Consider the following 15108-nt stretch of genomic DNA (forward strand, 5'->3'; position numbering starts at 1 on the left):
TTCTTCTTGGACTCTTGCCAAACCAGGACCCTCCCCCACCTCATTCTCTCTCTCTCTCTCTCTCTCTCTCTCTCTCTCTCTCACACACACACACACACACACACACACACACACACACACACACACACTGAAATCGGCCCAAGGGAGGCAGCATCATCGAAGTCTCCCAGAGAAAAGTTCATCCAAACAAGAAACGTGAAGCTCCAAATGGTGTATGTGACTCACCCTCATGGCTGGGAAATGAAATTTTACAAATAACAACTCCCCCCTCTTTTTTCCCCCCTTTTCTGGATAAGATTTAGCAAGTCCACAGGAATCAGGAATGCTTTGGCAGCAAAGTGTCAAGAGGAAGGGGAAGTTTGGTGGGTGCCAGAAAGTGCACTAATTACACCCTGAAAAGCCTCTCTCTCCATCTTGCGGCCCTGATCCCCTGGCCATGAACAGCCCATTTTCCCTGGGACAGTGGAGATCTCAGAGCAGGCAGCTTGATCCCCCTCCCCCTGCCCACTGCATCACGGAGGGACATTAGGTTGCCCTGCCCATTGCAGCTCCATGGACACAGAGAAGGCAGGCCAGAACTCTCAGCCGCCTGTCCCTCCACCTCCAGCATCCCCGGCCTTAATGACTGCTCACCTTCCCCACCCCCAATTCAAGATGGACATCACCTTAGAACGGAAAGAACTGAGAATGGTTAGGTGATCCAATCTCACTTCATGAGACACATGGAGAAACTGAGGCACCAGACACACAGCAAGGCACACAGCCTAAGGGCCCTAGGTCCTGCTGGCCAGGCCCATGCAAAAGGCGGGTGGGGCTGAAATCTGTTTCCTCTCCCAAGGCCGAGAGGAGCTGGGGCCATGGAGGTGAAAGGCGAGTGGGAACTAGACTGGACAGAACAGAGGTCAGGAAACGAGCTTCTTCCCCTCAGTCACGCAGCTGGGGTACAGCCTCTCAGAGTTGCCCTTGCAAATGGACGTAAGGGAGAGGGCAAGCCTGATGATGCCCTCAGCCCTCTTCCTTAAGGTCTAGACATCAGGTGCACTGGGCATGCAGAGGGGGCTTGATAAATGAGAACTTTATCTGTGAATGTCCTTCCTGTTGTAGCTCAGGAGAGAAGTACAAGGGCTTCCCCTCATTGGTCAGTTCTGACTAGGCCACAGCCCAACCACAGCTCCAGGGGTTCCCCTAGGGCAGCCCCCCACATTTCCCTTGAAATGCCCTTCTTTGTCTATCCAGCCCCCCCCCCCACCCCGCCCTTTGAGACCTGGATCTGGCCCTAACTCCAGCTGTGCGGCCGCCTTGGACACATCCCTTCCCCTTCCTCAAGGCTGGACATCATGGAATAGAGAACAGGTTTTCTCTGAGAGTCTCACTGCACAAGAAGGATCCATCCTTCCCTGAGGTCTCCCTTGATCTCTTTGTGCAGGTGACACCTCCTCATCTCTCCCACAAGACTGAACACACCTGAAAGCAAACAGCCAACTAGCCTCCCGAGCCCAAAATGCGATGGCCGTTCCTGTCCTGAGTGCAGATAATCACTGGCAGGAAAGACCCGGAGCCCCATCTGACAGATGTACTAGCGATGTCCTAACATCTGGAAGGATTTAGGTTGGGCCTCAGAGTTCCATGGATTAGCACAGAGGGTGCTCCCAGCCCGGATGAAGTTCTTCTGGGTGCTGGTCAAGGGTAGCCCCAATAGTGTGGTGAATGGGTAGCTTCCTTCCTCCCTGGGTCAGTGTCCCCAGCAGCTAGCAGGGATCCTCACACCACATCTGGGGTACTGAGTGAACGTCAAACTCCAGCCGATTTCTAGAACATCTCCAAGGTTCTCACTTGGCTGTTTGGGGAAAGTTACATTGAAGACACTAAACCTTATTCTCATACCACTATACGTTATACACTTTATTGGATCCTTTCCTGTCCTGTTATACTTAGCAAGACTAATCAGGTGGGTATAATAGGCCCCATTTTATAGAGCTGGAAACTGAGGCTCAGAGGGATTGAATAACTTGCCCAAGGTAACACAGTCATACCCAGTCTATCAGCCTGTTATACTGCACCCTCCACATGGCCTACAAGGCTTGACTCCCTTACAGGAAGTGGAGTCAGAGGAAAATGACAGGTGTGGGCCACTTCCTTGGCCCTGGGCCCCTTGGCCTGGACAAATGAGGTGTAAGCTTCTCTGGACTTTGTGAGGGATGAGGGACTGGGGTTGGGGGTTCTGCTGAGGATTTTGAAATATGGAGGCAGAAATTTCCAGGGCTGGCTCCAGTTTTCCCAAAGCAAGCCATGCTCTTCCCCTCTACTCCTGCCCCTGCTCCAGGTGGCTTCTAAAGGTGGCCCAGAGGGAGACGAGAATAGTGTGGGGAAGAGGCAGCAGATGCAGAAGGGGAGCAGCACCTGCAGGCAAAGGTCATGGCCATGGACAAGGCAATGAAGAGGACAGCCAGCCTGTGGGCAGGCCACTGTGCAGAAGCAGACTGACTCCTGGTCCCCAAGTGCTGAGGTGGCCCTGAAGTACCACCTCGCTGATTCTGGCCTCCCGAAAGGGAAGTGGGGTGTCTTTTCATCACCCACACAACTGTTGTCCCCCAAAAGCTACCACTATCAATCCACAGGGAGCCCATGGGTGGTACAAACACTTAAGCATTCAGCTGCTAACCAAAAGGTTGGGGGATCGAATCTACCCAGAGATACATTAGAAGAAAGGCATGATTCTGGAAAATAAGCCACTGAAAATCCTGTGGAGTTTAGCACTCTCCTGAACCACACGGAGCTGCCATGAGTCGGAACCAACAGCAACTGGTTTGTTATGTTCCACACATACACCCCACCCTCTTGTCTGTGGGACAAGAAACCATTCATCTCAAAGACACCCCACCAGCTCTCCACAGAGGTTTGCCATTCTTCTATTCCTAGGGTCCATTTCTGTCCCCTGGAGTCCAATACATGCACACCCTGTACACAGAAACAAAGGCAGGTGTGGTCTAGGCGGGAAGACAAGGAGACAATTGGTGAACAAGACAAGAAATTAGACAAGGGAAAATAAAGCCACACCTGGCTGCAGTCAGACCTGGTCTTGGGATGTGGTTCTGATGCCCAAAGTTGTCCTACGACCCAGGAAAGTTGCAAGGCTATTGATGACTGAAGCCATACCCTTTGAACCCAAGACCTCCCAGGGCATCATGGCCTCTTGGAGGCATGGGAAATACAGTTCCTTCATGTATAGACCCCATGTGCCATAAAAGCTAATGGATTTGAACTTAAATAAGAAGTCCACATTCTGTTGAGTGGGTGGAATGGGCAGCAAAAAGGGAAAAGGACCAAATGATAGGGGAGCAGAAAATGGCCATAGAACAGATCGGAGAAGACTCAGTGGAGACCTCTGGCTTCTTCCTGCCCCATTACTCACCTGATACATGCTCCTACTTCACAGTTCCATGCCCTCTGCCCAGCTCAAGTATAAGCGTGGGAGACAGAGGACCTCTCGCTTCCAGAATAGTTTCATTAGATGAAAGAAACAAGCATAAATCTGGGGACCCTAGGACTGGAAGGGACTTGCTATTTCAACAGTCAGGGCAATCACTTGGCTTGCAGCCTCCATAGCTGAGGGCCTTGACACAAAGGTCCACAGTCCACATGAATTGCCAAGCTGACATGTGTACATATGATACTGTGTGTATGCACATATGCACATAAGCATTTTGAAGAGGAGAAGAGCTCTCAGCTGTCTCCTAGAGTCTCAAAGAGGTCAGCAAATAAGAAAGCTCCATTAGCACACGCACGCTTATGCTCAGAAACCTCACCGTCTTTCAAATCAGCTCATTCTAATGAATCAAGCAATCAAACAAATGGCTAGGACACTAAAGAGAGCATCCGGAAGCATGGAGAGCAAAGAGAAAAGAGGAGATTTTAATTCAAGGCATCCATGCATCCTCCACCACCCAACTGTCCATGTAGCCTGGCAGCCAGTCAGACAACCTGAACTGCAGGTTCCATACATTGATTACTATAGTCTAGGCATTGGAGTCTAGAACTGCTAAGCTGAAAAACACAAGATGCCTATTCTCAGAGCCCTGATGGAATAGGTATCGAGTGAGACACATGTTTCAAACTATCAGCAAAAGCAATGATTGTGGCATGCTTTCCCAGAAACCCAGTTTGTCACAGGGACACAGAAGCTGGTCCACAGAAGTTGGCTTCCATAGCAGTGTGGTAATGCTTAATGATCATAAAGTAGCAAATCAGAATCTGTCATGGGCAGGAAATGGCATTTTGCAAGAGCAAGTGCAAAATCTTGGAGGAGTAGAACTACGTGCCATTTTCAGAAAGCTCTCGTAGACTATGGGATGAAAGAGAAGAAAGGATTACACATACACACAATAGATAAACCAGCTGAGACTTAGAGTTCGGCTAGATTTCGGTTCTGCCACAGATTCAATGAACACATCATCTTCCTCTTGAAGTGACTGTTCCCTATCAGGAAGATGGGTATACTGCACACGATCCATGGTCTGGGTACCAAACCACTAGGCTCAGCGAATGTCTGCCTCTGCTACATCAGGGCAGCCTTGACTCACGCCCCACGGAGCCCATGCTGGGGTTCCAAGGAGCAGCTGGAACTAGGGCATGGGAGCAAACCCAGTACTCGTGCCCAATGTCCACCACCCTTCAAACAGGGCCAAAACATCAGCAGCACTGGGGCTTGTCAGCATGCTGTTGGTCCCGAGAATGAGCCAAGTGAGAGCCAACTTGGGGACCAACAGTACGTGGGCCACAGTGGGAATTGGTAGCTGGAACGCAGAAGCATCCTTGATCGAGCTCTGCCACTAACTTGCTGGGAGAGTTGCCAGGCCACTAATTTCTTTTCTGTCAAATAGGATTTATGGAGAAAACTATGCCAAAATAAAGTACCACCCAAGCAAGGGATTACTGCTGCAAGGGCTATCATCTCTGCAGGGCCATCCTCCTTAGTGCCGATGGCACTTGGTTCCTCCTGCTTCTAACCATGAACCACTCATCACTAACTAACACAGCCTGCTTCCTTCCCTCCACCTGACTCAGAGGGAGCACCAGGTTGGCTCTCTGCTCCTCCAAGTCCTAGGTCCACCCAGTCCATTGCATTTGAAAGAGGGAGGGCCAGACCACTTCAGCCACTGGGCTTTCAAATGAGAATCCTCTTGGCCTGAGTCACAACTCAGCTTCCCAAGGATTGACAAGGGGGCTGGGACATCCTCCAAACTCCTGGCTGGGTTCCAACACCCATTCCTTCCAGGACTTAAGGCTGGCCCTTACTCCCACCATACACATAACACAACAGCACAGAGTGACGGCAAACAATTTCAGCTCCTGAACTCCAACTCTGAGCCCCAGGGAGGCCGACTCCCATGCACGGGCAGAAATGTTTGTTTTCTACACATCCTCCCTGGTCTGTCAGCCTCCTTTCATGGGTACCGGTGACATACCAAACCTCAGAAAACAGTCAAGACCCTAGGATTCATCAGACAGGCCTCCCAACCACTCCTCTATGGGTTCTAGTAGCCCTGTCTGTGAGGAAGGGTGGAAGGCACCGGGAGGAGGCTGTTAAGCTACAAGACATCTTCACTGCGGTTCCCTGATCTCCACAAGCCTGGTCCATGCTGCAGAAGGTAGTGCTAAGACCCCATGAGGGCTCTCAGCAGAGCCTCATGAGGACTGGAACTCCCCAACAAGGAAGAGGCCTGCCTCTAGGGGAGGAGGCCATGGGCCGCAAAATGTGGGAAATGCTGGGCTGAAGACCGCTTAACAGATTTTATACTTTAAGTCATCTCAGAACCTTGAGTGCTTGTGGGCATTTTGTGTCTCCAGAAGAAAAACACCAAGTTGTGCTTCCTACTTATGTGACTCCAAAACCTTCCCCTCACTCCCACAAAGCAGTGCTCGACAGTAGGGCTACATCTTTAGGCCACATCTGTTCCTGGAGGAAAAGAGAAAGGAAACCGTTCTAGAAATTGACCTGAAAGGAGGGAGGCAGCCATAGATACCCTTATAGAAGAGCAGGATATAGGCTATCAGGGGCCCAAGAGCTAATGTTCCCCAAGGTGGAAACCCATAGCCCAACACTGCTGTGAATTTCAATTTCAAACTCAACTTGGCAGGGAAGATTCCCCTAAGAACTGCCTTCTCTGGGTATCTGCGGAGGGAGCCGGGCTCACTCAAGTGTCTCAGGAGACACGGAGTTGTTGTCACAGGATTAGGATTTTGAATCTGGGATTCAGGGCCAGTCTGAAATTGTGTGCAAATGGCATATGCATGAATATGTTTCTGGAGGAAGGCTACAAGTTTCAAAAGCTTCTCGAAGAGGCCGGGACCCCAAGGCTGAGATCAGCGTCAAAGGCCTTGGCAGGCTATCGGGGTGGGTTGGGATGTCCGTAAGACCTTTTAAGACTACCCTCATCAGCCCCGTGTTCCTGGCAAGAGCCCAAGGCACCTCCGAGGGCTTGTTCTTGCACACACGTGAACCCTGCCATCTCCCCTTTCTTTGCTTCCAGGGGCCCAGGCTCCACTCAGAGCTCTTGGCTTATCTTCAGCCTCTTGAGTGAGGTTCCAGGGGCACAGAAGGCTTCTGTGGCCCTATGTCCTCACCAACCTCCCAAATCCCAGCTGCATTCATGGTGTTTGCTATTGTGGTAGAAGCCGAAGGGGGGTACAGGAGGGGGCAGGCTCTTGGCACAGGACTAGCCAGACAGGCCTCGGTCAGTGGTCAGCATGCAAGTCACATCCGCAGTCACTGCCACCAGGCCTGCCAAGCCTCGAACAGAATGGCAACACTCCTGGGCCCCCTGGGTCCCCTTGAAGAGTCCCCTCCGGCCCACACACGACTCTTCTCCAACAAGCCCCTCAGTGGCATTGAGGTGGGGTATTTTTTCTTGTCTTCTTAGCCAGTTGCTATTTTGGGGCCATATTAGGTCACCAGCTAAGCCCTGAATGAACGAATGGCTTGTCCCCAGGAGCACAGCTGGGACTCTAAGAGGGCTTGGGAGGCAAAACAATTTGGGGGCTAGGGTAAGTGCATGTGAAGCCAAGAGAATCTTCTAAAAGTCAGCTGGCATAGCTAGCCCTTCTGCCTCTCCAAGGAAGCCCCCAGCCTCTGAGCCTAAGGGAAACCGCTCTTGTCCCCTCTAATCCAGTCTGTCTGCAGGCAGACCCTCTCCTGCTTATATATGCATCACTGTGGGGCACAGAAGAGACGGAATTTAACATATGAGTAAACTGAGGCCCAGAGCGAGAGACAGGGAGGTTCCAAGTCATGAGAGACTTCTCCCTTCATTGTTCTAGATAATCTTTAGCAACTCCTTCTACACTGACCACAGGAAAGGAATATGTCTCTTTTTAGGGAAACTGAGGCAAGCAGTAATGAGGTGATAGGCGGCAACTCTCACAGAGACCCAGCTGAGACCCTGGATGACAGACGTTTCCAAGAAGAGGCATAGCATCTTACTCCCACAGGCCTTGACCCCCAATTCCCAAGCTCCCTCTGTAGACAAACACAGGAAACAAGGCCACACCATAGGGTGGGAGCAGAGGGAGGCCAAGAGAGACCCCCACTTGTCTGATGGGTCCCTCTTTCCTAAGTAAGGAGCCTCTTGGATTCCCTACAGCATCCCATTAAATCACTCAACATTCATCTTGTCTGTTTACTTCTCTGCAGCCCCCACCAGCCTATGACCCTGAGTCCCCCAGGGCTCAAACTGACTCAACATATGTTTGGCGAAACAATAAACAAGCAAAAGGATCTCGGTCCTGAAGAAACACCCTACAAACAGTCCAAAGTTACTGGTCACCTGAAAAAAGTTACTGGTTTCCCCAACAAGGCAGCAAAGTCTCTTACAATAAAGCAAGCTTCCTAGCCAAGGGCAATCCGGCACATGGAGAGGGCACTTTAGGGTTGACAAAGAGCTTTGGCTACAACACTTTTACCTTGTATCAAAGCATACCTTCCCAGATGCTTCTCCCCCAGCTCCACACTCTATCTATTCACTTGGGCCAAGCGCTCCTTCCCTCAACTCAGCTAGTGCTCGGTTCTTAAGACCTCTGCGTCCTAGGCCACTGCTGTCTTATACTCGTGTCTCCCTAGACAGGAACCATCTGGAGAGCACTCCCTAGTCCGCTGCCGGGCCCACAGAAGTGGCTTACTAAATAAAGACAGACTTGAACACAGGAGGCTAGAAAGCACCCTACCTCCCCTCTCAACCCCAGCACCCACGTGCACACCCAGGCACACTCATCCAGGTCTTTAACTCTCCTAAAACTGACCTTGTACCTAGGTTTGGAAAGAATGTGTGTGAACTCCGTGTGCATCACCCCCTTTTAAGAGAGCTGTCAGAAAGGGCGAATGGAGTGAAAGGCACAGAGGGTGTCTATGTTAATTTCCAACGGAGGCATGCAGAAGTAAGTGGGGTGGGAAGGAAGACGGGGGTCTGGGAAGGTTCCAGAGAGAAGAGCCCTCAAAAGGGGTTGGGAGGTCAGGGCAATCTGTGTAATTATCCGGCTTGGAAAGATGCACAGCTCCATCGACTTTGTAACTGAATCCACGGAACAGGCGGACTTTGCAACGCAGCAGGCTGAGGTTTCTAGAGCTCTCTCCCTATCTCGCCCCACTTCCAAGAGCTCAAGAGGATTTCCCTTTCATTTCCTTCCAGGCTTGGAGGGCGGGGGACAAGCAGTCTGCGGGGTCAAGCCCTCCAAAACCACTTCCTATTTGGCTGGGGGAGGAAAGCGGCTGGAGGATGTGTCTGGGGGTCTCGGTATGAGAACAGCAGGAAAAGCCTGTGGGCGAGTCACTGTTCCCCACAGGGCCCTTCTGATCAGGAACCGCAGAGGTTGGCGGAGAAAACAGATTTTAGGCGCCTCAGGAGAAGCTCGGAACAGAATCTGCATTCTTGGTCCCAGTCAGCTGCAACCAGGAGGGGGATGGGGTTGGGTGTGGGAAGGACACTTGGAAGGGGCTCTCCGTCCTGGCCTGGCGGGGACGGTCTGGAGAGAAGCCCCTTTGGGCAGGGCTACTGGGCTGGGAGAGGGGACGAGAGGGCCCCACCCGGGCCTGGGCTGTGCCGGGCTCAGGACTCATCCAGGAGGTGACGTGCTCCCAGCGCCCCGGGGACTTCGGGCGGCGAGTTAGACTGCGCTAAGCAAACCCAAGCCAAGCCGGGCCGGGCAATGCGGAGCGGGGCCAGGCAAGGAAGAGCGGGCAGATCCGAAACGGCCTGGCACAGTGGGATGGAGGGCGGGGGCGCGCGGAGGCACCCACCTCTCCGCGCTGCAGCTGGAAGAAGCTGTTGAGATAGCTGGAGTGCAAGGGCGAGCCCAGCTGCTCCGGACGGCCCTTGCTGAAGGCCAGCTCTGGAGGCGCGGTGCCGGTGGGTGGCTCGGGCCGGAAGGCATCGAAGGCGCTCGCCTGGTGTGTGTCCTGCAGCGACAGGTAGACCCAGTTGAGCAGCTGGGCTGGCTGGTACACCGAGGCGGCGCTCGTGTCGATGGCCGACAGTAGGCTCATTTTGCGGCAGCGGCCCCTCCCCGGCCGCCCGCTCGCGCCCCCCCTCCCCCCCAGCGGAGGGGCGGGCACCGGGGAGCCTGCGCTCACTGCCCGCCGCCCGAGCCCCGACGGCAATCTCCCCGCGCCCTGCGCCTCCCGCGCAGCCAGCAGCCGCCGTCGCCGCCGCCTCCCCCCCGACTGCAGCCCCGGCGCGCGCCGGCGGAAGAAAGAGACAGCGAAAGTTGGACGGGAAACTTTTGGCACCGCCCCTCTGCGCCTCCCGTCCCGCCCCAAGGTCCGCTATCTGGCTCAGTGCTGACCCCTGCGGCGGCAGTTCCCGGGGTGGGGTCCATAGAGGCCCCGCCTACTCCCCCCGCCCCGCCTGGCCTCATCCTTGCCGTCCATTGGCTGTCTCATTAACTATGAAGTAGCGGGGCACGGTCATCTGTATGTGTATCATCTGGCGGGTGGGTCCCTGGGCGGCCCCCAGCGCCGGGCCCCGCCCATCTCCTCCGGGAGCCTGTAGAGATCTGTACCGCCTGGGCCAAATCTGTCGGTTCTCGCAGTTGTTTGCTCTTTCCCTGGTCTCCTTTCTTTCGGAATCCTCTGCAGTTGTTTATCTTCACTCTCTTCTTTCTCCTTTCCTATCTCAGATGCTTTCCTTTGTCACACTCTCTCTTCTGTCTTAGAGTAATAGCTCCCTGTGTCCCCCGTCTTCTGTAGTTCTGTTTCGCCTAAAGGGGCTCTGTAGCTGTCTCCCCTCCCCTCCCAGACACACGCGCGCGCACACACATCCCTTTTCCTCCCTCCACTTGCTATCACTATAGGACCCTCCCCCTCCCACTTAATTCCTTCCATCTGCGGAATTGCTTTGCAGGCCGGCTAGCCAAGGGGGGCCTGGGTTCCTGCCCCAGGAATAACTCCCCGCCCCCTCCCTCCGTTTCTCCCTCCCCCTCTCGCTTCTCCTGTTTCTAGTCTGGGTTCGCCTAGTCTCCCGCCCCAGCCCACCTCCCTGGCCCTGGGCCCAGCCCGCCTCCGTCCTGTGCCCGGTGCCTCGGCGGGTCGCTGGGAACCCAGACGGGGCTGGGGGTCGCGGGAAGGTGGTTGTCATCCACCCTCGGATAGCCCAGCTGGCCCCTGTCTGCCTGACTGGGGTGCCGCCCCCTGCTTCGGCAGACACACCTCGAAGCCCCGGGAGGTTCATCCTCAGTCTCTAAAGTAGTCACCCGGCGCCTGTGCTGCGTTCGCGCTAGGAGCCCAGGGGCAAGGCGGGGCCGCGTGATGCCCAACGCGCAGAACTGACCTCCTTTCCCACATCAAACCTCGCTCTAGAGACATTCTGACTAACGTTCAAGTGCCAGTTCGACCACCTTCTACCTTCCCTTTGAAATGGGGCGGTCACTGTCCTGCCTACAGGGGTGCTTGGGATTTACCAGATTAAGTCTAACAATCAGCTGTCCGACCCCCACGAAGTTTTTCCTCCCTTACCTGCTACATGCAGGTCATCGAGGCCACATCTACTTGGGCCGAACTTCAGTGCCGTTTCCCACCAATCAAGTCACCAACCAAGAACCTGCCCAGATCTACGTGTTTTCATAATTTGCAATTATTCATACAAAAATTATGTTGTTGTGTGCAGTCTAGTTGGTTCCAACTCATAGCGACCCGGTATAGGGTTTCCGAGGCTTACATCTTTATGGGAATCTTTCTCCCACACAAAAAATTATATATTATTGTTTTTATTCATCAAAGACACAGCCACACACAGTATCGTTTATATTTTTTAAACAGGGTTAATTAAACTTATCTGCTTAAACAGAAGGTACATGTTTGAGAATAAATGTGAAAAGCATTTCACTCTTGGAAATACTTGCGATCATTTTCAGGACTCTTTCTTTGAGATTCTAAAGTAGCGGACAGAGTAGGGTTTAGGACCACAGTCCTGGTATGGTGCTGTGGGTTACTGCCCTGGCCTGCAAAGTTGGTTTTGAACCTCAAGGTTGGCAGTTCAAGCGCATCAGCTGCTCCTTGGAAACCCTGTAAAGGGTAACTATGGGTCAGAACCAACTCTACGGCACTTAACAACAACATCAATCTGGGCTCTCCCCATACTTTATAGAAGAAAGTAAGAACCGACGTTTCGAGAGGGAACATCTTTTAATTGTACAAGCGGAGGAGACTCTGAGGCATTGCACCCCAGCCCCAGGCCAGGGGCTATCTCTCTCGGTCCACTTCCGGATGCAGGTTAAGCCTTGAAGTGCTAGCTTTTCCTCTAGTAAGTGCTAGGGGTGGGGCAGGTAACCACTAAAGTATAAGGCATTAGAACTGATGTGCTGGCCAAACAAAACAGAGATACCTTTTCTGGGCTTCTCATATCTTTTATCAACGCCAATTATAAATGACTTGTTGCTTTAAGTGATGTCATATCTGGTGACTACACTGATGTCTCTGCCTCTTTCTTCCCTCTCCCCTCTCTGCAGCCCTTGCATAGGGCCTGATGTTTGCCAGGCGAATAGATGAATAAATGACAGATTATTGTCCCCTTTAGGGCCTAAATGATGTCCTGGGTGACACAATGGCTTGCGCTAGACATAAGTGGCACCATAGAGTAAGGACTGAACTATTAACCATAAGGTTGGTTGTTCAAACCCACCAGCAACAACTCAGAAACCTTATACAGGGACACTGTGAGTCGGAATCACCTCAAAGGCATTTAACAACAATTAACCTAAAGGTTGGCGGTTTGAACCCACCCAGTGCACTGGGGAAGAAAGACCTGAAAATCTGTTTCCATAAAGATTACAGCCAAGAGAGCCCTGTGGAGCAGTTCTCTGTACGTAAGGGTTTGGGGTTTGTGTTTTTTAAGGCCTAAATATTTTCTTTCATCGTATACTTTTCTCCCTCCACTTGCCCACAGCACACCTACCCAACACATGCGCTCTATATCTAGTAGATGATCAATACATATGATTTTGCCTGGAGTTTGCCTGCATATCTGCTGACTGACCTGAGTGTCTGCCAGCTTCAAAGCCAGCCACAGAGGCTGTGCACCTGGGGATTCCCTGAGACGCCCCTCCTGTGCAGTCAGGGGAGATGAGTGATTAGTAGGTCTCAGGGGCTCAGACCACTGAACCAGACCTAAACTCCGAAGAACACAGTCAGATGGTCTGCATTTGAAAAGGCAGGAGTCCTGGCCCAAACACTCACTTTGCAGAGGAGAGAGCAATCAGGCCCACAGAGAGAATGGGTCTTGCTTAGGGCATTCAGTAAGTAAATTGGCTAAGATTCTGCTCCTAATTTGATTCCATATCCTAGCTCACCATCCATTGGTCCCCTCAGGCAAGTCTGATTCCAAATACTGTTCTCAAAATTGCAGGTAAGAGAGAACTCCCAAGTGAGGCTTTGGCCCTGCACCCTCCCTTCCCTCCATCCATTCCGTGGTGTCTGTTTGCTGTTCAGTGCCTGCAAGTGGGTTCCAACTCATAGTGACTCTATGCAGAAAAAACCACTGCCCGGTCCTTCGCCATCCTCACAACTATTGTACACTTGAGCCCATTGCTGCTGCCACTGTGCCAATCCATCTCACTGAGGGTCTTCCTCTTTTTGGCTGACCTCCCACTTTACCAAGCATGATGTCCTTCTCCAGGAACTGGTCCCTCTTGCTATATGTCCAAAATATGAGACATGAAGTCTCACCATCCTGATTTCTAAGGAGTATTCTGGCTGTGTTTCTTCCAAGACAGTTTTGTTTGTTCTGGCAGATCATGGTACTTTCAGTATTCTCCTCTAACACCATAACTCAAATGTATCAACTCTTCCACCGTCTGGTCTTTCTTATTCACTGTCCAACATTCACAGGCATAGGGGGCTATTGAAAATACCATGGCTTGGGTCAGGCACACCTTTAGTCCTCAAATTGTTTTCTATGCTCGTGAACACTTTAAAGAGGTCTTGTGCAGCTGATTTGCCTACTTGCAATACATCATTTGATTTCTTGACTACTGCTTCCATGACTGATGATTGACAACTTCAGTCTTTTCTTCACTTACGATGTTATTTATTGATCCAGTGGTGAGGATTTTTAAATTCTTTACATTGAGATACAACCCATACCATAGGCTGTGGTCTTTGATCTTCATCAACAAGTATTTTAAGTCCTCTTCACGTTCATCAAGTGAGGTTGTATCATCTGTGTATTGCATGTTGTTGATGAGTCTTCCTCCAATCATGATGTCACATTCTTCTTCAAATAATAACCTTCTTGGATTATTTGCTCAACAAGCAAATTGAATATGTATAGTGAAAGGACACAACCCTAGTGTACACCTTTCCTGATTTTAAAGTATTCCGTGTCCCCTTGTTCTGTTCAAATGACTGCCTCTTGGTCAGTGTGCAGGTTTCTCATGAGCATAGTTAAGTGTTCTGGAATACCCATTCTTTGCCATGTTATCCATAGCTGGTCATGATCCATACAGTGGAAAACTTTTGTATATTCAATAAAGCACAGGTAAACATCTTTCTGGTATTCCCTGCTCTCAGCCAAGATCCATCTGATGTCAGCACTGATGTCCCTCCTTCCACATCCTCCTCTGAATCTGGTTCGAGCCTCTGGTTGAGCCTCTAGCAGTTCCCTGCCAACATACCGCTGCAGTTCTTTTTGAATTATTTTTGGCAAAATGATACTTGCATGTGATATTAATGATACTGTCTGATGACTTCCATATTCTGTTAGGACAATAGAAAGAACACAGGATTTGGAGGAAGAAAACCCTGGCCAAGTGACCTGGGCATTTTTAGTGACTGACGGGGTTAATGGGACTGTGAACAGCTTTACTAGCTGTGCATAAGCAGTCATGGGGGCAGGGTAAGAATTTCAATAATAATAATATTCACTCACTTTATCTGGAGTGGAGTGGAAGGGTGGGGAGCAAATAGGGACCATCTTACCCTCAAAGTTGCCCAGGGAACAGTTCTGATCCACATTTGGTGGCATTTCACACCAAAGCTTGGATGTGAGGAAGAAGCCAGGCTTCTTCACAAAGGAGTCAGCCTTCAATTTGGGCCTGAAAGGCAGGCGGAGGTGTGTAGGGGATACACACGGGGCTTCACACTCCTGTGCAAAAGGATGCTGCTTAGGTCCCTGGCTGGCACCAACAGTTTGCACTCCACTGCTAGCCTAAAAGTTGGCAGTTTGAACCCACCCCAAATTACTATGGAGAAAAAGGCCTACTTTTGTTAAGATTATAGTCCAAACACCCAAATCACAAGAAAATGTTCAAAAATAACAATGTAATTGGGGGGTGGGGAGATTATAGCCAAGAGAGCTTTGTGGAACAGTTATTCCCTATAAACATCTGACCCCCATGATCAGAATTCATTCTAGGGCAACTACCAACAATAGTTCTTGAAAAGACACCCCAAGGTGATCATACCACAAAGGAATCACCAATCCTCTCGAACTTTCCTGCACTCCAGGCCTTGGAAGTAAACAGCAAAAACTATGCTGGGAAGGCAGGGGTTGACCTCTGCTCTGGGCCAGGGCTGGGCATTGGGTTCCTTTGGACGATGTGTTGACACAGAGGGTGTCAGTTTAC

General features: G+C 51.4%; 1 protein-coding gene across 1 annotated transcript in view; it reads right to left on the reverse strand.

Moving 5' to 3' along the window:
• ZCCHC24 (zinc finger, CCHC domain containing 24) overlaps positions 1-9562 on the reverse strand; it is a 79868-nt gene extending 70306 nt beyond the window's left edge. The window contains exon 1 of the mRNA XM_006837439.1: positions 9290-9562. Within this exon, the coding sequence (XP_006837502.1) occupies positions 9290-9535 (246 nt within the window). The 5' untranslated portion in view covers positions 9536-9562. The remainder of the gene's footprint in view (positions 1-9289) is intronic.
• Positions 9563-15108: the final 5546 nt, after the last annotated feature.

The sequence above is a fragment of the Chrysochloris asiatica genome, unplaced genomic scaffold, assembly GCF_000296735.1.
Source record: "Chrysochloris asiatica unplaced genomic scaffold, ChrAsi1.0 scaffold00020, whole genome shotgun sequence".
Taxonomy (NCBI): Eukaryota; Metazoa; Chordata; class Mammalia; order Afrosoricida; family Chrysochloridae; genus Chrysochloris; species Chrysochloris asiatica.